This window comes from Centroberyx affinis, unplaced genomic scaffold (genome assembly GCF_046629955.1).
Source record: "Centroberyx affinis isolate AG114_WGS23_722 - 3 ecotype Tasmania unplaced genomic scaffold, CSIRO-AGI_Caff_v1 ptg001602l_1, whole genome shotgun sequence".
In the NCBI taxonomy this organism is placed as follows: domain Eukaryota; kingdom Metazoa; phylum Chordata; class Actinopteri; order Beryciformes; family Berycidae; genus Centroberyx; species Centroberyx affinis.
Genome location: NW_027280047.1, coordinates 440,001 through 463,839, shown reverse-complemented (window position 1 = coordinate 463,839; position 23,839 = coordinate 440,001). Strand labels below are relative to the sequence as shown.

General features: G+C 43.8%; 1 protein-coding gene across 1 annotated transcript in view; it reads right to left on the bottom strand.

Annotated features, from left to right (window-relative positions):
• Nucleotides 1-879: 879 nt before the first annotated feature.
• The window catches only part of LOC139651177 (CUGBP Elav-like family member 3-B), a gene marked incomplete at its 3' end in the record, with an annotated part of 143,161 nt that continues 120,201 nt past the window's right edge, over nt 880-23,839 (bottom strand). Inside the window, exons 4-5 of the mRNA XM_071528032.1 lie at nt 16,383-16,441; nt 880-971 (exon numbers count right to left, since the gene is read on the bottom strand). Of these exons, the coding sequence (XP_071384133.1) occupies nt 880-971; nt 16,383-16,441 (151 nt within the window). The remainder of the gene's footprint in view (nt 972-16,382; nt 16,442-23,839) is intronic.

Sequence of the window (23,839 nt, the reverse complement as noted above, 5' to 3'; positions counted from 1 at the left end):
AGACTCAACATGGCCAATACAATGTAGATATTCAGATTAGGTTCATCGACAATCATAATATACATGGTCTGGATGTGAATCTTCAAGCGGGGTTGAGTACATAGCCTGCGAACATGTTTTTCCCTCTAAGCCATGCCTTTCCATGTGTATCTACATGTCTGTCAACCTGGCTCCATTGTGCAGCCCACTGGGGCGCTGTATGTACTACTGAAACAGCTTGTCTCATCTGCTTCCACTTTAGCAGGCTAATAATACTGCAGAACACAGGACAGGCGGCTGGTCACACCGCAGTTAGAGCAGGGCCAGTCTAGGAAATGGGCACACACACACAATAATGCAACACACACACACACACCTAAGTCCACATAAGCACTTAGGCATACAAAAACACAAATGCATGCACGCGCCCACACACGTACAAAGTCTTGATACTGGCCTGTATGAGACCACAGCCTTGGCCTGTCACACTCAGTAGAGTAGTGAGAGAGGAGATGTGGGACAGAGTGGCAGCAAGATAAAACAGACCTGCATGCACTACAGTGGAAAGGCCCCCAGTCGCCTCCCACCTTGTCATGCAACACCCTAGGTCAGGAGCAATGGACTTTCACAGCCCATATTCACTAAACAGTAGAGACTTCTGATATTCGAGTGAGCAAGTGGGACATTAAACAATAGAGCACTGTGGAAAATTGCATTCTATAAAAATGTGTTTACGGACCAAAACCAGTTCATATGTGGGAGCTTTCAGATCCATCAGCATCAATCAAATGTGTTAAGTGTACAATTTCAAATCCCTGGAGGGAGCTAAGAGCGCAACAAACTGCTAATGGTAACGCAAGAGGAAGTGGCAATGCTAAGTTGTTTTTAAACACTCCTTACCTTGGCCATTTGGGCCTGCACTCCGGTGGCTTTGAGAGACGACACGGCCTTCTGTGCTGCAGCTGGGCTGTCAAAATCCACAAAGCCATAGCCTGGAGAGAGAAAAGAGGAGAGGGAGAGAGAGAAAGAGAAAGAAAGAGGGGCATAAGTACAGAAAAAAATGAAGGCAGATGACTAACAAGGAGAATGACAGGCACTTGGTAATTGTAGCAGTAATAGGTTGGTAACACGACTACAGAGGCTGCCAGTTCTCATATCTAGTGAGCACTACATTGTTTGATAATTAGCGACACTGACGTTCATAGGGGGATGCTATGCATCTTAATTAGTAGCACGGATGAGCGATTTAGCAATAACAAACCTCGGCACCCAGCCCACCTCCACCTCCACCTCCACACACATACACTGATGTACACATGCATGTGTAAACACACACACATACACACACAAACACACACACACACAAACAGAAACGCGCACATAAATACAAACACGTGCGCACAGACATGCCTGAAAATAAAAATCATCACTGTTGCGATTCTATTGAATAAGAAATCTCATTTGTACTGAAGTTTAATGGCAACTCATACACAATGCATTCATTTCAATACGTAGAATAATTCATGTAATGTTAATTTATGAAAAGCATTGAAGTCAAATGGAACTGTGATAGAAAAAAAATGTACACACATGCATGGACGCGTGCGTGCGCACACACACACACACACACACACACACACACACACACACACACACACACACACACACACACACACACACACAAACACAAACACACACACACATAGACGCGTCAATTAATTCTTCAGAACATCATTGAGTCGCTTTCAGTTTTCAGTCGTTCAGCCTTTTGATTTTTGGAGACTGTGAAGCAGGCTGGCCCTCATCATGTTCCTCAACACCCGGCCTATTAACACACCCCCATTTCACAGCCTCCATAATCCTCTCCCCGGTAACAAATCTCTCAAAGGTTGACAGCATACCAGAGCTGCCGCCATTTCTCTCTCTCCCTCACTCTCTCTTTCTCTCTCTCCAACTCCGTTTCTCTCACATATACATATACACTCTCTCCTCACCCTCCCACTCTCTCTCCCCATCTCTGTCCATCTCTCTTCCTCTGTCCCTCTCTGTCCGTCCATTTCTGTCTCTCTCTTTCCATCTCTCTCTCTCTCTCTCTCTCTCTCTCTCTCTCTCTCTCTCTCTCTCTCTCTCTCTCTCTCTCTTTCTCTCTCTCATATTTTTCCCGACATTAGCAGCCACCAGCCCCCCTCTGGAAATCCATCAGCAGAGGAAAGCGGAGGGAATGAAATCTGCGGCTGTGATTTATGAGTTATTGTGATCCTGACGTTCCCCGGGATGTATCGGAGACGGGGGTCGCGTCGGTGTTAATTAAAATTTGGTGGCGGATTAAAAGCAGTCAATGGTGCCCTCTGATCCACTGTTTCAGAAGGAAAGTGTAATTAGAAGAGGATAATGGAGGGGGTGGGGGGATGGGGGCGCTCGCCGGTGCGGTTTCCCCATCATTTTACACATAGACCTGACCATATTCACATACATATGAACATGAGCAAGCATGTACACACACACACACACACAACACAAATATATATGGCCTGCGTGTGGTTCCCCTCACATTACACACACAGATGTGAACTAACACACACACACACACACACACAGCAAACATCTCCCTTACTTTCTCACACATATGGGGTGTGAGTCTGTAAGCAGTGGTAGTGGTGGTGGTGGTGGGGGGAGGGAGGGGGGGTCATTTTCCTGTCGGATGGAGGTGAAGGAGTGTAAAGTAATGTGAAAATCATAACCTGTGGCGGAGGAGAAATTGAGCGCAAGGTCTGATTAATGGCCAGCTGTTAGAGTGGGGCGGGGTGGGAGGGTAGGTGTTTAATTGTGGAAATATGAAGAGCCAGAGTGAAATGGCTGGATTCAAATACAGGTGACAGACAGAGAGGCTCTACTCTATCTTTTAGAAAAAATATATTATTTTTTAGGAAGTTGGCAAATAGGCTTCAAAGATTTATTTACCTTTGTAAACCTATAAACCTAACCATTTCACTCAATATATAAAGAAACTGAACTGGCTGGATTCGCATAAAAGCAGCTAATAAATATTTTTTTAATTTCAGCAAACTGAAAGTAGATATTGCATTCCCCCCCTTTTTAAATCTATGAACATACTAACCACTTATTATCAGAAGCACCCAGAATGTTACTCCTACCTACGTACGCCCTGTGGGCTGAGGCTGATTCTCTTTCATAATCAGAATATTCCATGGGTGGATATTTAGGAACCCAAATTACAAATTTAATATTCACTCCACTACCACCTGGAGTGCACTTATCAAACTTTCAGCAGGAAGAGGATTTTAGAGAATGCTGACCTATATTCAGACTACTCTGAATGGAAGGAGAAGGCGAGGGAAGGGGTGGTGAAAAAGAAAGAGAGAGAGTGAGGGACGGGGTTACTTGGGGTCAGATGCATGCAGCAAAGGGCACCAAACTGCCATTCAGCAAGCTTGCACTTCTTCTGTACCATTATTGTAGCTGATATATGAATACAGAATGCTGCAATGTTGAAGGTTTTATTTGTATTCACGTGATAAACCTGTTAAAGGGTTGTTTTTGTTAAAAATGGAGAGACACTGAGACCGTCTCTCAAGTTTTCTCTACTTCTGCTTCTATCAGGCAGAATGGTTGCAGATCTTGTGGAAAGCCTGAGTCTTTGTGTGTTTGCATGTGTGTGTGTGTGTGTGTGTGTGTGTGCGTGCGTGTGTGTGTGTTCTTCTGCTTCTATCCTTGTGAGCAGAAGTTTGAGTTTTAGATCCTTGCAGTGAGGATATGGTTGTAAAGTTTGGTCATTTTGGCCGGTCCTCACTTCTATAAATGGGTTAGTGTAGGGTTTAGGATTAAGGTTGGAATTAGAATTAGGTTTAGGTTAACTGTAGTTTAGGGTTAGGACTTGGTTTCAGGTTTAAGGTTAGAATTAGAATTAGGTTAGGGTTAAGGTTAACTTTAGTTTAGGGCTAGGACTTGGGTTCAGGTCTAAGGTTGGAGTTAGGATTAGGTTTAGATTAGGGTAAGGGTTAAGGTTAGGCAATGAATATCAATTAAGGCCCTGATAAGGATAGAAGTATGTGTGTGTGTGTGTGTGTGTGTGTGTGTCTGTGTGTGAGTGTGCATGCATCTTAAACCGATCCCTGGTGAGTCATTGAGACAAAGACAAAGTCACTTAAGCTGCAGGGGATACAGCAGGGTCAGGATACAATGTTACACTCATTTTAAGACATCACATCTTACACACGCATACACACAGACACACACACACACACACACACTCACACACACACAGCTGTTGCATGAGGTACGCTTATCTAAAGCCAAGTACATGGAGATAGTGCTATTCTGCTACACTGTGTTTAATGTGTGTACTCTAGAATTACAATCTAAAGTGGGATGGAGACGGGAAGGTGTTGCTTTGAAGCCTCTGCAACAACGCAAACAACCAATAAATAGCTGTCATTTATAAGCAGCTCAAAGTGACTGACCACATGCATGGTTGCTGATAATGTTGGGCAGCTGCACACTATGCACACGCACACACACTCACACATACATGTATACACATACACAAAAACGATCAGGCACATACATTCACACATACAGGCACACAGATGTGCTAAGGCACTCAGGCATACAGGCAACAAACTCACACAGACACAGACACAGACACAGACACACACACACACACACACACATGCACAGACACACACACATCTCTCTGAGAGGAATAAAGAGAACATGAGCTGCCATATCGTATTTCCTGGTCTGGCTCTAACAGGGAGCCTGTCGAGATAAAAGGGCCATCTTCAATCAGTTACTGTAGGATGGTGCAATGCTGCCGCCACTCTACTGTAGCCCCGGTGTGTGTGTGTGTGTGTGTGTGTGTGTGTGTGTGTGTGTGTGAGTGAGAGAGAGTGAGAGAGAGAGAGAGAGAGAGAGAGAGAGAGAAGAGAGAGAGAGAGAGAGAGAGAGAGAGAGAGAGAGAGAGAGAGAGAGAGCAGGACGCCCCGTACCATAGTCCCCCTGCGGAGGTCTATAGAGCCAGATGCCACCTCGGGCTAAGCTCCACACAAAAGTCTTCAGTGGAGAGTGGAGATAAGGGACTCATTACAGTGCATGTATCGACGTATCAATCATCCATGCATCATTCATGCATTCACCGTCAAATTATGCTAATCCTAATTACTTCTGGGAAATTACCATTCTTTATCTGCTAATAGTCGGGATTGTTTGGGGTTTCCTACCCACTATATCCACCACCATTTTCCCCAATATTTCCATTTTTCACATTCTCATATTCAGCTCTAATGATCCCATTTTGCACTGCATACAATGGAATAATAATGCCCTAAGTATGAATAATGAATCAGCGACAAGTCACGGAGCGTTACAATAGTGTACGGAGTAAACAGTATAATTGTTTACATCCTTGTGAGTCATCAAGGAGAGTTCTGAAGCTGCTGTTGCACACGGGTGATTAATCATTGTGGTTACACATATGTTAATGATTGGTACATTTGCATGTATGAAAGTAATTATGGTTAATGGAGGAGATAGATGGGCCACTCCATGGACAAATATGCGCAACAGCGGCTGTAATATGATTCTTATGATTCATGGAACAGCGGTAGAGTCTCCCATCACACATCTATCCTGCCTCTATCCTTTAAACCCAGCTCTGCCTATAGTATTGCAGCAGTCAATGCAGCAAGACATTTGTTTTTCATTAGTATATTGCAAAAAAATAAATAAATAAACACCAATCACCAATGGCTGAAAGAGCTCAGAATTTTAAAATTTGCAAACAATTCTCCTCAGGAATCGTTAAGGCACTTGTGCTGCAGTGTACTGCTTCATGTAAAGCAGGCAGTACAAAAAAGAGAAAGCTTCTACTATAGCTACATCTTTACAATTCACATGGTCTTGATATTCATATGTGAAAATTAAAAGCACTGAAGCTCCCTGGCAGTTTCTTTTCTTTCTTTTTTCATATTAATTTGACACATGAAAATGAAACACCAGTGAAAGCAGTTCTGCTCATAGACCTCAGTTTTACTCAGGAATGTGATCGGGCAAATGAAAAAAAAAAAAAGCAGGAAATAATAGGGCAAAATAGTGGGAAAACAATAATTAAATTCTTGAATTACAAAAGAATGGGAGTTATGTGTACAAAAAGCCTGATTTTGGACAAAAAAGCTGAAAAAAAACCTCATCCCTGCTGCAGCTTGACTCTTTGCTAACGGCAAGCAGCAAAGGAGCTAGTTAGAGCTGTTCTACCAACGCACAGACGATTTGAGTCAGACTCAGGGTCACAGTTGTTTTTACGAGTGACCCTGGTCCTTCAGCCAAGACCACATCCCTCTCTTTAACTTGTGGAATAATCATCCATAACATATGACTGAGTCTGGAGGACACTGGTGACATTACTGTTGGCGCTGCATGCTACTGTTTAATCAATCTCTGAACTCATAAAACCAAAGAGCTGTTTCACTCGGCCGGAGCAATTCTGTTGTTGAGAAACTGTTCTGTTTACTTGACACGAACCAAATCCTTACAGAAACAATCCAGAAAAAAACTTGCATACAAAAAAACAACAAAACAAACAAGAAAAAACATAGAAGCCCTTGAAATATTTTAAAGTGAATACATTTATAGATGTGTTTGGTCCATTTGGGAGTTTGACCAAGCCTTTCGCCTGCAGGGAGGGTGGGTGGTGGTTTTGGGTGGCTGTGGTGAGCTGTACAAACACTGAGGCAGTGCATGGGGGTTTTAAATAGCGAGATGGCATCCACGACTAACTGCGGCCAAGCCAAGACCGGCTTGGTTGCACTCCAAACCCAGAGGAGAGCATCCTCGTTGGGGTTGCATTCCTCTGTCCTCCTCCATTTATCCTGCACCACCACCGGGTGACTGGTGATAAATTTTGTGGCTGCCTTCCACTAAACCACGCAGTAGTGTGTGCGTGAATGTGTGTCTATCTGTGTGTGTGTGTGTGTGTGTGTGTGTGTGTGTTTGTTTGGGTGGGTGTGTATAACTGCCTGTGTGTGTGAGCTCCAACTTGTTTGGGTCTGTGTTTGTTTCCATGTGTGTGTGTGTGTGCATGAGTAAACAGGGGAGGAACATAAATATATCTTTGGGTTGGAGGATCACACAGACGAACATCTGCAAAGAATATTTTTTTAATGTTGTGTATGAAAATGTTAGCTTTGGGCTACAGACCCCTGACCACATCACTGCCGTCAGAGCATTAACACCACAGAGAACTGACAAGTCATACGGCAACACTTCCTCCTTACTACTACAACCACATCCGACAAGCTATTAAAGAAACAACCATGTTTCCATTTGTTAACAAAACAAACTTCAAATCCGCACAGAGTTTTTGCACGCATGGGGATACAGACATGTCATGTAGATGGGAGGAAATTAACTAGAGCTGAACAATGAATTGAAAAAGAAATCGAAATCGCACTATGAACTTCTGCAATTTCCAAATCGCAGAGGCTGCAATTAATTGCTTGAAATGGATTTCTAAACAATATATTTTAGTGCTCCAGGTAATCTTTGGTACAATCAAGTACGATATTCGTGAAAACCTTTCATCATACTTAAACTCAGAAAATCCTGCACACTGACATTTTTTTTTTACAAAATTACTATTTTAAAGTTCTAAAAAATGTATGACAAGAAAAACTTGTGATGACATGAATCACAGCTTAAATAAATCAATTGCAATATTCTGTCAAATAACCACAATTAGCGTCCTGCACTCTCTCTGTCTCTCTCTCTCTCACATACACACACACACACACACACACACACACACACACACACACACACACACACACACACACACACACACACACACACACACACACACACACACACACACAACAACAACTCCTAGAACTCCTCAAACTACAGAACCCTCATTTACTTGTCCAGTGTCCCCATCCTGCCTGCCTTACGCTTGGAGACAATACCCATTTGTTGTAAAATAACTCTCACGGAGAGCTCTTTTATATTAGACACTGGCGGGGAGATAGCGGTACAGGCAATTAACTTATCAACCCTGCAACATGGATTTATAGCTAAGGCATTCGTCTCGGGCTGAGGCAGCCAGGCTATTGGCTGCATTGTATTTCTTGTCATCTTCTCTCCCAGGTATAGGAGTGTCCTTGTCAGGGAGCTGCAGTCGGGATCTGCAGAGGGCAGGGTGCCAGGGCGAAGGGCCAAGGAGGCCACTGGCAGCTCATTGTGCTGGAGACAAACTGGAGAGGCAGTGGAAAAAAAGAAGAAATCCTCATCCAATATCATATGCGAGTTCTGTTTAATAGCCATGTACCTGTAGAATTAATCCATATGGCTAGAAAGCTAATGGGTAAAAAAACAGAGGGATGAAATGACTCTGATGTGAATGATGCTTGCAGATTTTCTCCTATTTTCTCTTATTTTTCTGTAATTCTATAGTAACAAATTCTCTACTGAGCTTTGCCAATTCACACTGCAAAAAATGCCTTCTAAGCATTTTGCTATTGTGGTAATGTTGAGGCAGAGGATGAAATGTGTACAGTAGGTACTATATGAGATTAACATCTTCATAAGTCAAATAATAAAGCATTTTTATATACGGGTTCACACTAATCCTTCTTTCCTCTCCACCCTTCACCCCATCATCCCTTTCTTCTTCCCACCCTTCATTCCTTCTTCCTCCCCTTCTTACCCTCCTTCCTTCCTTTCTTAATTAATTCATATCCACTCACACTCATTAGTTATAGCACAGCACCATATGGCTCCTACTACATTTTCGGCTCTAAAACCAGCATGCCTGTTAAGGCAGCATTCAAAATGTGTGTATTTGTTAGAGAAGAGGCCTATATTTATATTATAATCCTCACTGTGGAGCTGCAGTACTGCACATTAAATAAATGGTATCAAGACAATTTGGGGAAAGGGAGGAGAACTCTGGTTCCAAGAGACCCGGCTTCTAACATTACCATTAAGCTCTCTGGAGATACAAGAGATTTCTAAATGGGCCAATCCTGTTCAAAATGTCTAGCATGGCTCACAGACACACACAAGCCTTCAGAAATAAACAAGTATTCAAGCATTTAAAGAATATCTCCAAGCTGCTGTCTTTAATTGATTTAGACCGGCAGAACATTTTGTGAAAGAAAAACAGTCTCCCTAAATTGTTCAGACCTGGTCTCCATTCAGATGTGTAATTGGCGTCACCGCTCAGCTCCCCGGCAGCTCCATCGGCTTGCTAGCTTAATAGCGAAGCCCTGATGTGTTTGGAGCAACATGTGAAGAGCACTCGAGAAAGGTTTGAGACCTGAAGGGTGTTAATTACTTGTCAAGAGGTTGTTAAGAAGAGACCCAGGGCGAAACACTGAGTTGCTATACACAACCCTCGCACTGATCTCTCACAAAACACACACGCACACGCACACACACACACACACACACACACACAAACGCGCACACAAACCTGCACATGTGCTCCCAAACACAATTACACAGGTAAATGCACACATGCACACACGTGCAAGTACTCACACAAACACACATGTTAACATCCATATGTATGCAAGTCTGCACACTCTCGCACTCTCTCACACTCTCTCTCACACATACACACACACACAGGTTAGAATGTCAAACAACCTTGAATAGCTGCTCATTATGCTACCAGTCGCTGCCACAAGCAGTATAAGCACATTTTTGCACAAAGAGCAGGTGCAGTTCTTTTTCACACATCTCTTTCACCTCACCTATAGAGCACCTCAAAATAACTGCCCTCTCTTCATTCCAACTATACCTGGAGATTGCAGGCTTTAGTATTCACGCTGGGTGCCATCTTGTGTGGCACCGTATTATGCCCATTTGAGCAGCAGTTTGTAATAAGCAATGTAATCACATCAGCTACCAAGGCCGAAAGCACCACCGCCGAGATGAGAGGACAGGGTAAATATTTGAACAAAGCCGGATCAATGAAAATCAAGCGGCCTCGGAACAGAGAGGGAAAAAAAAAGAGGAATAAATCTCCAGGTAGAGACAAACATTAAAATCCTGACAAGGACAAAGTGTTCCATTGCTCAGAACAACTACGCAGCCCATTTTTTTTGTCCTGCATCTGTTATTCATTCATGAGGAACGGCCTGGCCGCCCCCAGCTAGCCTTCCTCTTCATTGCAGTTATGATTTATGCCTTCCTTAACTAATCAAGGGTATGATCATTAGTCAGGGGATGTACAGGGGCCAGGGCCTTGGCAGGTCAGTGGAAGGCCGTATCTCCCATTGTGGTTCCCCTGCCATCCGTGGGTTAGGTCTGGGATAAGAGATGACTGGAGGTACGCCCCCTCACCTTCCACCGGTGCCCTCTGGGACATCTGTCAACGCACAAGACAGGGGAAGGGACTTCTAGGATGTGTTATGAAATGGATTAAGCCAATGTCCTGAGAAGAAAGCGCTGGTGGTGACAGAGAGCTACATCCAAGTTTCCCAAGAGCCTGTCAGCACTGTGTTCAAATTTATTGCATACTTTTTCTTTTTTGGATCCAGGAGATAGACAGTTGACGCTAATGCCTTAGATATGAACAAATTCTGCAAATTCTTATTAATATAAAATGGTTCTTGGTGCAAAAATGCTCTTGGGAAACCCAGGCCTGTTTTGCTTGCATGGTTGGAGTGTGGTCCTTGGGGGCACTGATCCTGCGGCTCTGGAATCTCACGAGCATGCGCCCGCACACACACACACACACACCCACACACACACACACACACACACACAAGCATTAAAAATACACACACAAAACACAACAATGACGACGACCACACTGCCTGCAGGAGCAGCACAGGAAGTGGAGGGGGTACAAAAGGTCAGAGCTGGAGGAATGTGGCGCTGGTGGCCCGGCTTCTATTTACGACAAGCTTGGCCAATCAGACGCCTACTTGGTGAACAGCCAACTTGGAACGCCAAAGCGTTCTGGCTTACTGGAATGGAGACTGAAGGGGCAGGGGGAGGGGGGAAGAAAGGGGAGGGGAGGGGGGGCTCTAACAAAGGCTGCGGGTGTTATCCAGTGAGGTTTTGCATGCTGAATCCGTCCCAATCAATGTGATTATCCCTCAGCGATTGCTAATTAGAGTCATTAATACGCAATGCAAGCAGGAAACGGCGCATGCTTTCTCTCTTTCTCTCCCTCGGCCGATCTCGCCTCTTTCTGGAATGGCTTTGAGGGAAGAGAGGCATTTGGAAAAGGTCCGTCGTTGGCCACACTTCAGTCGAGATTCTCATCTGCACATAATTCACTTTCAAAGGGCAGAGGGGGCGGCAAAGAGAATCCTTAATTGCGCCGGCACCGTGTACAACATAGACAAATGTTTATATCTCGGCCCTCTAATGAGAAACCAATAACGGATGCAAAAAGCACTCTCTCCCTTTTCTCCCCCCTCCACCCCACCCCAACCCACCCGCCACACCCCTCTACCAAACACACAAATGCACACGCACAAGACGATGAGAAACAGGCCTTTTTAGAGAGCGTCACCTCATTCATCAATAGCCCTTATGCTCAGAGTCATGCAATACTCCACTCAGCCATTGATGTAGCAATAAATCTGTTTTTATAGAATGTAACACTGCCTATATTTCTCCATTAGTCCCCTTCTGTGGTAAGGCCTAGGGATGCTTCAGATTGTAATGGTCAAGCCAATGACAAGCTTTTAAATTACACTGTACATGGGTCCATATGCAGCTAGCTCGGCAAGATCGATTCAGTTTTGATAAGCCAGGGATTCATTTAATGCGTGTGGCTGACATTTTAGGTATGGAAAAAAACAAAGGACAGTGCATAACCAAGGCTGTGAATTTAGAATTGCAAAACATTATTTACATGGGTTTTTACTCAAAAGCATAAGTTGCTTTGAACCAACTCATATCATTGCTTAAATCTGTAAAATTGACACGCTCGAATACTACAAAAATGATTTAAATTTGTTTGGACACAATAGGAAGTTAGCGTGCTTTACATCCAGTCACCCACATAATAGAGTAAAAGCTACAGTAATTCTTTCAAGATGCCTGTTTATGTAACGCCCTTGTGAGTTTTAAGCATCTTCATATAAAATGGATGGCAGGTTACAGGGCAAAGAAATGAACAACAACAAACTGCCGCGCACAGAGCCACAGGAGACTATCTTCTCATCTCATCTATCTCCCACAATCCAGCGCGGTGGGCCGTCGCGGCACAGCGCCAGTCGGGGCCGGTGAATCTCGGCGCGGCCTTATCTCCCAGTGACGGAGGAGGAAACGGAGGTCCTTTAAAGGGCTGAGGTCATTTCCTCTGCCTCTGGGCTCTGGCAGGAAAAATAAAATGTCTCCATTCGGTCAGCCCTGCTTTATTTCAAATGCCGGCGCTGCCTTTTAAGAGGCCCTTGTGGGCATGGATGGCAAATGAGTGGTTTTGGGTTCTCGCAATCTCTCCCTTTTCTCCCTCCCTCTGCCACCCTCAATCCCCCTCTCTGATGCAAACCCCAAATCTCTGCTGTATGTCTACAGTAAATGTGAACGTCCGGAGAAAGATATATAGGGAGAAAAAGGAGCGTAACAGCGAGAGAGCAAAACAGAGAGAGGGAAGAGAAAGCAGTGTGCGAGCGAGAGAGATGAAAAGAGAGAGAGATGAAGAGCTGAATGCCTCCTCTTACCCACAGTGCTTGACAGCCCTAAAGCCCTTTCACAACTTCCGTTCCCATTTCTCTCTGAACTGGGCTACATCCAAAGCATGTGCGTGTGTGTTTACCAGCATGTGTATGGTCTTGTGTGTCTCTGTGTGTGCCTGCCAGTGTGTGTGTGTGTGTGTTTGTGTGTGTGTGTGTGTGCCTGTAAGCTTGTATGTGTGTGTGTGTGTGTGTGTCAAAGAGGGAGCGAGGGAGTGAGTCAGCGCTGGGAAGATAGAGAGGCTCATTGAGAGGCCTGCGTGGTGCGGTGGTGGAGGAGAGCAGCCGGAGTAGGCAGACAGGCAGGCACACATGCTGTGATGTTAGGAGGAGGATTGATAGATCTGTTGCATGGCCACTGCTGCTGCAAGAGCCGAGCACACCTCGGGCAGATGGATGAGGAGTGTGTGCGGGGGTACGATTAGCCTTTGTGTGCATGTATATGTATGTGTGTGTGTGTGTGTGTGTGTGCTTTGTGTTTGAGTGTGTGGGAGAAGTGTATACGATAGCCTCGGCATGCACTTTCTGTGATGTGGTGCTTCAAAAAAGGACTTTGAGCTTCACGGCACTTGTGTGTACCGAGCGTGAACGTATAGCTGTGCATTTGAGAGCGGGGAAAAAAACGGCGTGTACGTGTGTTTTTGCGTGGGTGCCGCATCTTTGTCGGTTCATATAGTGTACAGTATGTACGCGCGCTCTGATATTTCCCTAACACCTGACCTGTAAGCATGGGAAGCACATCAATGTGTTTCTGCTCTTCCACAACACAGAGGTTCTACTCCCACGCTCACCTCTCTTCCATCGCACATCTCATCATCTCTCCACGTTTCCATCGTTTCTCACTCTCTCTCTCCCTCTCTCTGTCTCTCCCACTCTATTTCTCTTTAAATCAATTCAATTTTGATTAACTTTACAGTATCATATTGGCAGAATAAGATGTATCTTATGGTACCAAAACTGCCTGACTGTATAACAAATCTGTAAAACAAATCTATATTTAACACAGTATAAGTAAATTATTTTAAAAACACATTTTTTGCAATATTCAATTATCATACGACTCAACTACTGAATTATTGAAATAAAGGAAGAAATAGCTGGAAAAAGCAGAGTAGAGCAGTTAGTCGGTACCAGATACCAGATGCTATGATTGACTTTGTTTTCCACTGGCTGATTGTCTATCTTTCTTTATCTCTGCCTCTCTCCCAGGGATGACCAGTCCTGACCTCTTCTCTATCCCATTTTTCTCACGTTGTTTTTGCAATACGCTCACTGAGCTGAACTAAACACAAATAACACAAGGGGGGAGGAGAGGAGGAGGAGGAGAAGGAGAGGAGATGGAGGGATGCTCGCCATGTGATGGCGGCTCCATGTTGATAAGCCACCGCTCTGACATTTAAACAAGTGTCAGGGTCGGGGGGTCAGAAGACTGGAAACAATGCAAGAGTAGATCAGGGCAATGTGCTGATTTTGCTTTGTTGCCGAGAGTGGAAACACCAGCTGACCCCCATAGCCTGCAATACACCTGCCTGCATAGTCTGTGCTTTGAGAAGATACCTGCTCACCTTTCACAGGATATTGAGATGGGGAGATGTTGAGTTGAAGCAGCAGAAATTATGTTTCTGTGCAGTTGTACCACTACCAGTCAAAGGTTTGGACACACATTTTTCCAAATTTGTACTATTTTTCACATTTTAGAATAATAGTAAAGACATCATAACTATGAAAAAACACAAATAGGATTTTGCAGTTACTAAAAAAGTGTTACACAAATAAAAACTATCTTATATTTTAGATTTTTTAAAGTAACCGCCCTTCGCCTTGATGGAAAGGCAGATGCTTTGGTACTTCACTATTTGTCTAAGAAACAAATTTCAAGCATTTAAGCATAAGCCTTTAGATCAAAATGGCTTTAAAACATAGTAAAAACATAGAAAAACATAGTAAGGAAAACATTGGTGAATTTTGTGCAACAAAAGGAACAATGCTCTATACTGTGTTAATATCTGAGAAATCTGATGCATATTTCAACATTCAACACATTTCAACATAATGAAGCACTGTCCACTTTGGCCAACACAAACACATACATGCTCATGCAACTCTCATCTCTTCAACTTCTCTTTAAAACACTGAAGAAGTCTAATTTACTTTTTGAGGTTACTAACCCCTTCTCCTCGCACTCTTTCCTGCTCTTTGTATACATCTCACCCCTCTCCACCTCCCCCCCTCTCTCTCACTGGGTACAAGGCAGGACCATCCTTTCCACTCATAAAATATGGCCCGCTTATATTTGGTTCTTGGCATCTCGGCAGCGCTGCATTCCAGGAGGGTGAGGTATGGGAAACATGGTCTCTCACACAACAGAAGGCTAAGCGGAGCTGATTTTTCGTGCTGGCCCTCCGGAGCATAACTCCAGCCAGGCCAGCAGCTGGACACAGAGAGGGGTAACCGGTCATCCAGCCCAGTCTATTTCATCCACGGCAGGCAGCGAGAGCTATACCCCTCCTCCGCTTTATCTTCCTCTCACTGTCTCCATCTACCTCACCTCGACTTATCCTTTCTCCCTCTATTTCCTGTCTCAATCCACCTCACCTCCATCCGCTCTGTCTTTCTCCTCTTTAATCTACCCTCTGCTGTGTCCTGTGACCTGTGGGTCCATCCTTCCCGCTAACATGCACCCAGTCTTGTCCGTGATAGCCCACAGGAGTCACAAACAAAGGGATGGTCAAGATAATCAGCCTTTTTCCTATCCTCTAAAAAGGCAGAGTTTCTTTTCCTCAACATTTGACCCACAGCCTGCCTGGCAGGATCAACCCAGGTGTGGAGTGGGGTTAAGAAGGCAGCTTCACCTTGAAAGGCCACACTTCAGAGCCCGGGAAGCCACAAAAAGCAATTAAAAGTATTGATGGAACTTCAATAGCTCTTAAACAGTGCTGCCAGACACCTCGGGGCAAGTAGCAGACTAATCTTTTTTCTTTTTTTTTTTTTGCCTCTAACTCTCTCTTCTCTCCCTCCCTCTCGCTCTCTCACTCTCTCTTCGCTCAGACTCAAGCTGGTCTTGACCATTAGCAGCTGATTGCACAAAAGAGAAAAGCTTGTGAAATGTATTTACAGCGTGGCTGTCGGCTGAAGTGAGAACAGAGCCAGGCCCAAGAAGGTGAGAGTGGCGATACTAGTAATTAATGTTTATCTAATCCCAACTAGCTTGTTAGCCTTCTAATTGGTCCAGTGCGTATGTGCACACATGTAAATGTGTGCATAAGTGTGTGTTCGACAAATGATTTGAAAATGAGCCACTAATGTCATCACTGCTTGTGTGCACCGTTTACTGTGCAGACACTAATGGACCCTTCACAGACACACACTTTCCAAAAGATTGTCTTCCAGATGACAGAAGAGGAAATCGAAGAGGAGATAGGGAGGGGCTGAGACAGTGGCTGCCTGCCTGCTTATCATCTGAAGCAGGGCAGCGCCATCCAACAGCAGGTTGTTTACCCCAAGCCTTCCTGCAGCGCTAAGCCAGCTACTTGCTAAATCACTGATTTACGGGGCAAGGCATCCTCGGCTGACGTCTAAATTTACACCAGGGCTTGGTTTGCGCTTCCTGTGACAAGACGCAGTCGTAAGAGTGATAGTCAGCCCACTAAAACAGGATGGGTATACAAGACAGGCATACTAGTGACGTACCTTTGCACTGGTTGGTGTTCTTATCCAGAATGGCCTTGGTTGACACTATTTTTCCATACCTGCGAAGGAAGAGAAATGAAAATGGACATTTTAGCATTTTTGACTTATAGGACCTTTGATGTGTGGGACAGTTCACTCAGATTGCTGTCCCGTGGTTCAAGTATATGTCTTATTTTCCGTACTTTTTGCCATTTAGTTGCAACCAGCAATTTGCAAAGTAGCACAAATGTCAAAAGCCATTGGAAAGAGAAATCATTTGAGGTTAATAACATTATGTGTATGGCTGGCTTCAAATGAATGTGCAGCCCTCTGACATTTGAGGGAGTCACTGAACATTTTCAAAAGGTCTAAAGGCATACAAGCACAGCGAACAATCTTTAAGACGAGTTATATTGTGGCATCAGTATAACTATCTATGGTAAATCTGCAGTAACTTTAACTGATTAATTGCTTTCGTGTTCCAAAATTCCACCATAAACAAAAACACGGTCTTTTGCCAGTGAGATAACAAAATAACAATAACCATTTATTTTATTGTGTAATAAACTGGTAAATAACAGTTCCAAACACTGTAATATTTCTGATAACCCCAACCTCAACAATTAATTTGCAGCTGAAAGAGTGAACACATTATGAATGTCAGCTTCCAATTCAGGACCTCTATTAATCAAACAACTGCACTTTCAGCTGCAGTGAAATAACACAAAAACAAGCACGTAATTTGTGATAAGCTGTGACCTATTTGGCTCTGCAAAACCAAATACAAAAGCCTAATTTGCCGAGCAGGGATTAGAACCCAGGACCCCTGCATAAAAGTCTGCTGCCCTAAAAAGTGAGCTAAAGCTGTCTGAGAAACATAAAGGTATTTTGCTATGTATCCCCCGGCTCTACGCACAGTGTGGTTTCTTAAAACTGACAGACCAACAGACCGGTCCTGCTGACAGATGGACAGAGAGAAATATACTAGCTGCTAGTCACAGCTAAAAATTGCTACATTCTGCACTGTGTGCAGGGGGGAAAGTGCCGTAGCGCTAAGTGCATGTGTGTGTATGCCGATCTGCATATGTGGGTATATATGCATTTGTGTGTGTGTGTGTGTGTGTGTGTGTGCACTTATGCCTCACTTTGTGTGTGTGTGGGTGTGTGCATGCCTTTGTGTGTAAAGACATAAGTGTGAAAGTGCGTGTGTTTGAGCACACATGTCCCCATGTGTGAGCAGAGGAAAGACAGCTCTGCATGTAGGTGCGACACACGCACACACACACACACACACACACGCACACACACACACACATACTGTAGGGAAGAAGCAGTGGTGCATCCTGGCCCATATTTCACCAGCGGGGGATAATTGTGCCATTTCTCAACGAGTGGCGGAGACTCTATTTACTGCATGCTGCGGTGGGGTGGGTGGTGGATATGAACTGATGAGCTCCAAGAGGAAAACTACCAGCTCTCTCTCACACACACACACACACACACACACACACACACACACACACACACACACACACACACACACACACACGCCCACACACATACAAACATGCACACACACATGCACACATACAGACAACACTCACCAATCAGTAGATTGTCTCTCTTCTGCAGATAAACAGGCCATTTTAGCTATAGGGATCCATAATCTACTGCAGCAGAACAGGACTGGTGCATAATGTTTGATCACACTGAGACACTCTCGAGCATAAGTACACAAGATGAACATGGAACAGTGAGTGTTCATTTGATTACCGTGCATGCAGTGCTGGGTTAGCTACTGTATTATTTCAGGGTTTGTCTAGAGGGGCACATGAGCATGAAAGTCTCAATGAAGTTTCACCTTTAGCTAATTAATTAAAGACTTGTGTGTGCATGTATGATGTGTGTGTGTGTGCTTTGTACATATCTGTGTATTTACACAGGTGTATGCCGTGCTACTTGCGTGAACATTTTTGTATGCTTTCAGTCTGGGAAGCAGTTAAAAAGCTCAGTGCTTTTGGCACAAATTGGGGGAAAGTTCTCATTAAAACTTTATTTGGACTCTGGGGAAGCGGGAGACAGTAGTTTTCGGATGCCAACTCATCACTGCTTGCCTCATTAAATGTTAAAGATGGCTCATCAATGCATCCCATCCGTGGTCCAAATATACCCCACAAAGACACTGCAGTGAGATGAAAAGGCAAGGTGGAAGGAGCCAGCTTCTAGCCCATAATGGAGACATATTGGGAACGGATGGGGAATGTGATCAATGCGTGCATGTATGTGGGGTTGCGTGTGTGTGTGTGTGTGTGTGTGTGTGCGGACGACCCTGCTGGCGGCTTGCTCGCCTCTCTGCCAGGCAGGCCTGTGGAGGCTTTGATGTGACAGAGGCAGCCCCTGTGAAGCCCAGGTTTAACACTGTGATGCTGTGGCCGGGATGCAGAGCCTGTCTCCACTAATCCTATTTCAATCACTCTCGCAGGCTCTTATCTCTGACTCCGCTGGCCCCCGGCCCTCCCCCCTCCTCACCAATCTTCTCCTCTCTCCCTCTCTCTCTCTCTACCAATCTCACCCTTTCTCCATTTCTCTTTCTCCTACTTATCCTTCATTTCTCTCCTTTTTTTCTCTCTCACCACCCATCTTTCGCTTATTCTCTCTCTCTCTATCTCTCTCTTCCTCCTCCTCCTCTCTAATAGGAATCCCATGGCAATCATTCTGATGCCATATCAAATCAACCATAAGAAATGAAGAGTCCAGAAATGAAACCGCCTATAAAAAATACAGGCTTTATGAGCTATTTTAGGCTAATGAAAATGTACAAATTGCGGTGACTGTAAAACATGTCATTCGTTTGACAGCTGTCTGGGCGCTGAAATACGATAAAATGGAAGCTGAGCTGAGAGCTTCTGCATTTTGAGAGGGCAGCTGCACACACACACACAGAGTGACATCGAAGCTCCGCATTTCTTTCTTTCCTCGCTCTCTTGCTGGATGAAATGATCCAGGCGTATTCCATTTCCGTCATCAGAGCTGGGAAAGTGAAGTGGCTCTTTGCTGTACGTGGGCAGAGAGAGAGAGAGAGAGGGAGAGAGGGAACTGGCCAGAGCCGCAACACGTCACTGTGGTGTTGCTTGTACATAGCAAAGCAGAGTGGTGGAAAGGACTGACGGACCACCCAAGTGTTGTACCCAGACCTTGCCCCCACCCTCTGGACACACTCACCAAAGTTCTGTTTGTGTGTGTGTGTGTGTGTGTGTAGGTAAACCCACAAGATCCCCTTCTCCCCTCTGTACACTCCAAAGGCGTCTGGATACTTGTGTGTGGCGTGTGTGTGTGTGTGTGTTTGTGAGAGAGAGAGAGAGAGAGAGAGAGAGAGACAGAGAGAGAGAGAGAGAGAGAGAGAGAGAGAGAGAGAGAGAGAGAGAGAGAGAGAATTTGAATGAGTATGTGCACTGATGTGTACATGTACTGTGCGTGTACATGTATGTGCGTGTGTTTAAATGTATTTGTATGTGGTTCTGCACATGAAGAGTTGAAACTGACACCAAAACTAATGCCTGCTGTTAAAAAAATTATTGCTTCTAATAAAGTAAAGCACATTCTACTGTTGAAGCTATGAGTTATCTCAAGACTTTTGCTTACAAAACAGTTATGTTTTTGAACACAGAATCCCATCTGTGTTTTTGAAACATTGATAGATGAATTTAGGTAGAAAATATTTTCCACAAAGGATGTATAGCATTTTGCAATTAAACTCATTATATTACTGTATGTGCATGCATGTTTGTGTGTGCATATATGCTTGTGAAAATAATTACATGCATATGTGTTTGGTTCTGCTGGTGTGTGACAGCCCCTGGGCCCTCAGCTTCAGGCTGCGAGGCTTTGGAAGTGATCCAGCCACCTGAGATGCTCGGCCCCTAGTATGATGTGAAGTATGTCCAAGGCCCATGGCCATTGACAAAGTTCTAAAGGATACAACCGCTGTCCGTTTTGAAAGCAGCTGAAATACTTCTGCTGGGCACTGATATGATGTTCGTATTGGGTGGCGTATAGTATTGATAGGACAATTGTTATTATAACAGTATAAAACATAGTAGAACATAGAAGAGCTGAAGAGAGGAGAGGAGAGGAGAGGAGAGGAGAGGAGAGGAGAGGAGAGGAGAGGAGAGGAGAGGAGAGGACAGAACAGAACAGAACAGAACAGAACAGAACAGAACAGAACAGAACAGAACAGAACAGAACAGAAACTTTATTGTCCACACACGCAGAAATTTGTGATTGGCTTCACTGTGTTTAGTTTTGTAAAAGCAGAAAACTCCCTTTCTCCATTGCTCTCTTTCCTCCAATGCAAACAGGCCTATTCAGCACCTTTACGGCACCTGTGCGGGGGATGGGGCAGGTGTGAAAGGCACACTGTAGAGAACAATACCTTGAATTTATCACCTCTTGTAGTTTTTTTTACACAGAATAATTAGCAGAACATTCGCATCGTAGATAGCTGCAGTCTTAAGAGACAAAGGAGGGGTGCAGCACTAAACAGTTCTGCTCATGCAGGAGTAGGTGAGCTAGCTACAACATTTACCATGCACATTTATTATCCACTCGGTGCAGCAGAGATTTTTTTGTAAATACTGGTTCCCAAAAGAATCACAAAACCATAAAGCACCATTCAAATAGCATATATAGTATAGTATATTCAAAAAGTATTTCTTGGAATCAGTTCAGTCAGTGAATAATAATTTCCCACCATTGTACAACTAGAACGAGTATCAATTCACAAAGATGGAAAGGATAACTGTAACAGTATGCAGGATTTTACTGTGGATATGTTTCCATTCTCCAGTAAATCTGGTTCATTTTAGACATGTATATACAAACATGCTGATTTGGGCGTCAAGCTAAAAAGGAAAAAAGAACTAAATAAAAAAATCCAAGTCTGTCAGCCAATTTTAGTCAGTGAAGCAGCTGCAGGCTGTACATCTTCATGACATCACAGATTAAAGCCTGGGTTTCCTTGTTTTTAGCTCTGGGACAGGCTTGTTCATGTACACTAATGTTATCTAGACAGCTGTAGACAAATAAAATCTGTGAATTCTTGGATGGCATTTCCCTTTATTCTTTATTTATTCACAATATATTTGGAATGCTTGATTCTACTTATAGTAAAAATATACATGTACACAAAATTACACCTATTCCAGTGACACTCCACTAACCCTAACCCTAACTTTTCATGAGATGTGTTTCATATTGTTCAGTCTTTGATGCTAAAGCAAGAGACAGGTGTCACTGGTGTCACACGCAGAGGACAGAGGAGACAGGAAAAAAAGAGGGAAAGAGAAACATGACTTCTTTCTACTTTTACATCAAAGAGACAAAAGAGAAATGTGACAGTGGGATGTAAGAAACAGCTAAATATAAAGAGAATGATTAATAAAAAATATAGATGGAGAATCTTAGACACAAAGCACACACACACACACACAAGAGAGACAGAGAGAGAGAGAGAGAGAGAGAGAGAGAGAGAGAGCTGGAAAGTATATATCAGCTTTACATCATTACATCATCAAGACATTGTGATTAACATTGTATAGATATTGACTGCAAACATGTATGACTCTGTAAATGACATAATGTAGCCTATGACTCGACAGCGACATACAATATATATATTACCATTTTGTCTTTTTGTTTTTACCATGTTGTTTTCACCTTTTTTCTGTTTCTTTGCTTCATTTTTTGCATTTTGCATTTTGCATGTATGACACTGTATGACTATATAGAGTACTTACAGTTCTGGCAACATTGTATCTTAACAGTCATGCCAATAAAGCTTATTAGAATTTAATTAATTGGGAGAGAGAGAGTGAGAGAGAGAGAGAGAGGGAGAGAGAGAGGGAGAGAGAGAGAGAGAGAGATAATGGTGTGAATGTGCATTTATATCTGCGTGCATATGCATAGGTGTGTGTGTGTGTGTGTGTGTGTGTGCCTTGTCACTGAATCACTGAGAGTCGTATTGCTATATGAAGGTGCTGTGTGGCAGCTGCCCTCCACTCTCCCCCTCTGTCTTTGAGCAGCGTGTAGTGGTTGACCCTGAGGCTCTGCTAACCGGCCCCACAGCTCTCACATCGTCCAGACTCAGACAGAGGTTAGGCCTCATGTCCACTGGGCACCTTTTTTTTTTTTTTTTTTTTTAGCTAGTAGTGTTAAACAGATGCTTGTGGGAAGTGCTTTTCATGGCTCCTGCTGTAGCTGTGGCTACTGGAAATTTGTTCGGAGCTTGCTAATGTGTTGCTCAAGCCTGACATATTTCTTTTAGATTTTTAGTGCATCTTTTGTATGGATGCAATTACAATTACAGGCCAGTTTTTTAACAGTGTGATCGACACTATCACGGATCTGATCGCTGATGGTACCCAGACTTTCTGCTAACAACTCATACTTTTTATGGCATACATTTAACCGCTGTCCTGATCCAGCAATTGAAACTGTTTAATTTATTTTTAATCGGGCAATTGAAAAGGTCATCAGCCGATCACCGATGACCTATTTAGTGGACGATTATGATCAGTGGCCAATCGATCTGTGTACCCCTTGTATTGTAAAAAAAATAGAAAGAGAACTTGGCACTTTAAACAGAGATTCCCTGTGGAAACAGCATTAGAGCAGTAGGGACTGGAATAGCAGAGTGGAAGAAGAAGAGCAGTGCAGAGCGATGAGATGCCAAGCCTTCCAGCATGGAGAGAAATGGAGGGACATTTTGAGGGATGGGTCAAATAAGAGGGCTGGTGAAAGTAAAAAATTGATAGGGAGAGAGGGGCAGAAAAAAACGAGAGAAATGGAGACAGAGAGAGAGAAGCAGAGACAAAGAGAAATGGAGATACAGTGAGAAAAAGGAGGAGAGGAGGGAGAAACTATCCTGATGGAGACCTGGCAGGGAGCAGAGTAGCTGCTCACTCCACCAGCACTGAGTCGATATCAGTGACTTCCCCTCATGACCTCTGAGCCTCTGAGCTGGCAGTTTGGGGGTAATCGCCTTTATCTATATCCCAGCATGGAACTGGAGACTATAACACATTTCAACACGATGACTCACCGACTTCCACACTCCATCCCCTCCGCCTCTGTCTCAGGTAAAACAACTCTTTTCTTTGATCAAGGCTGTAAGTCGCCTGGCTCAGTTAACCAAATTACAAGATATACTTGTTTGATGTATTTCCAGTCAACATTTATGTAGTACTGCTATTATTAAAGGAGAACAGTGTCTTAATTGGAAAAGTATTATAATATCAAAACAACGCGTTGGCAAGGCTGAGCAGCAATAAATCACAAACCTTCAACAAATTGGATAATGCCTTTTTTGGCTTATTGCACACTATCTGTTCCTTGGCAGAATTTCATCATGTTCATTTAAGGTGCTGGGATTCCCTTGTGTTTAGTTGGTGGGTTTATGGTAAACTGGCAAATGGTTACTT